This window comes from Loa loa, assembly GCF_000183805.2.
Source record: "Loa loa unplaced genomic scaffold supercont3.69, whole genome shotgun sequence".
Lineage (NCBI taxonomy): Eukaryota > Metazoa > Nematoda > Chromadorea > Rhabditida > Onchocercidae > Loa > Loa loa.
Genome location: NW_018108249.1, coordinates 12,234 through 13,238, shown reverse-complemented (window position 1 = coordinate 13,238; position 1,005 = coordinate 12,234). Strand labels below are relative to the sequence as shown.

Sequence of the window (1,005 nt, the reverse complement as noted above, 5' to 3'; positions counted from 1 at the left end):
TTCACGACATCATCTTCCTTTCCGCACAATCAATTTGCAGAAATTATCATCTCCCAACAAACTGTTACTTAATAAATTCATTCCCTTTGCCTCTCCTAATCATTGTCAGTTTTTCTATATTTCGAATTTAGACCGATTATATTTATTCATACTTACCAACGATTAACTGTATTATCAACAAATTAATTACAATAAACTTTGCAACTCATCTTATTACATCGTATCTCACGAGCTAAGTCAATTTTTACTAATCTTAGTTTACACACAGTACTACTAACCCCTTCGCAACGTCTTGATTGTTTCCGTCAAACCAATTTTTGCTTCTCTTGAAGGAGAATCCTAATGATTTCAGGATCCTATTTTAAATATGTTGTCAAAGAGTTTCAGGAGAGGGATCTGCGAGTTGTCTTCAAGCCTAGTTTGAAAGTTTACTTGGAAATTGTCTTCAGCCGTCTGAAGATTGTTAATTTTGAATTCTTCTCCTTGGAATTCCAGCCCTCTTAGGTTTGAGCATGATGTGGAGAATAAGTTTACACCACAAAAATTTTCTGCAACAGACACTGCTCATGTGTGATGGATATTGTGAATATTTCTGTAGTACGCTAAGACATAGTCGATAAGATACCAGTGCTTACCAGTACGAGGAAGGTTTGTTAGCCTTCGGGCAACCTCGTAAAAGAAGGACAACTCCAATCCCAAACCCGATTGATGAAGGTCGTTTAACCTTGTAAGAGTTAAATTATTTCGAAGAATGACACTTTAACTATCATTTGGTTAAAATTTAAACCCACGTCCGAAGAACTTTGCTGTCACCTCCTAGTTCGATAGGCCCTGGAGGATAAATCTTAGCAAAGAAGAGTAAGACCAATACCGCGCACCCTGTGTCTCACCAAAAAAAACCATTGCATAGACTCGAACGGTATACCCACTTTTTAAAATTCTTGCAGCGATTGATCGCTCGAGATGACAGTCTTCGTAAAGGATCAAGGTGGTGGTGGGATTTTT

General features: G+C 37.6%; 1 protein-coding gene across 1 annotated transcript; it reads right to left on the bottom strand.

The window, feature by feature from the left end:
- Window positions 1–273: 273 nt before the first annotated feature.
- On the bottom strand, window positions 274–903 carry LOAG_15979 (hypothetical protein; the record flags this gene model as incomplete). Its single annotated transcript, XM_003151469.1, has 4 exons — window positions 274–339; window positions 433–548; window positions 636–757; window positions 872–903. 4 exons carry the CDS (start codon window positions 901–903, stop codon window positions 274–276), a joined length of 336 nt encoding a protein of 111 aa, XP_003151517.1.
- Window positions 904–1,005: the final 102 nt, after the last annotated feature.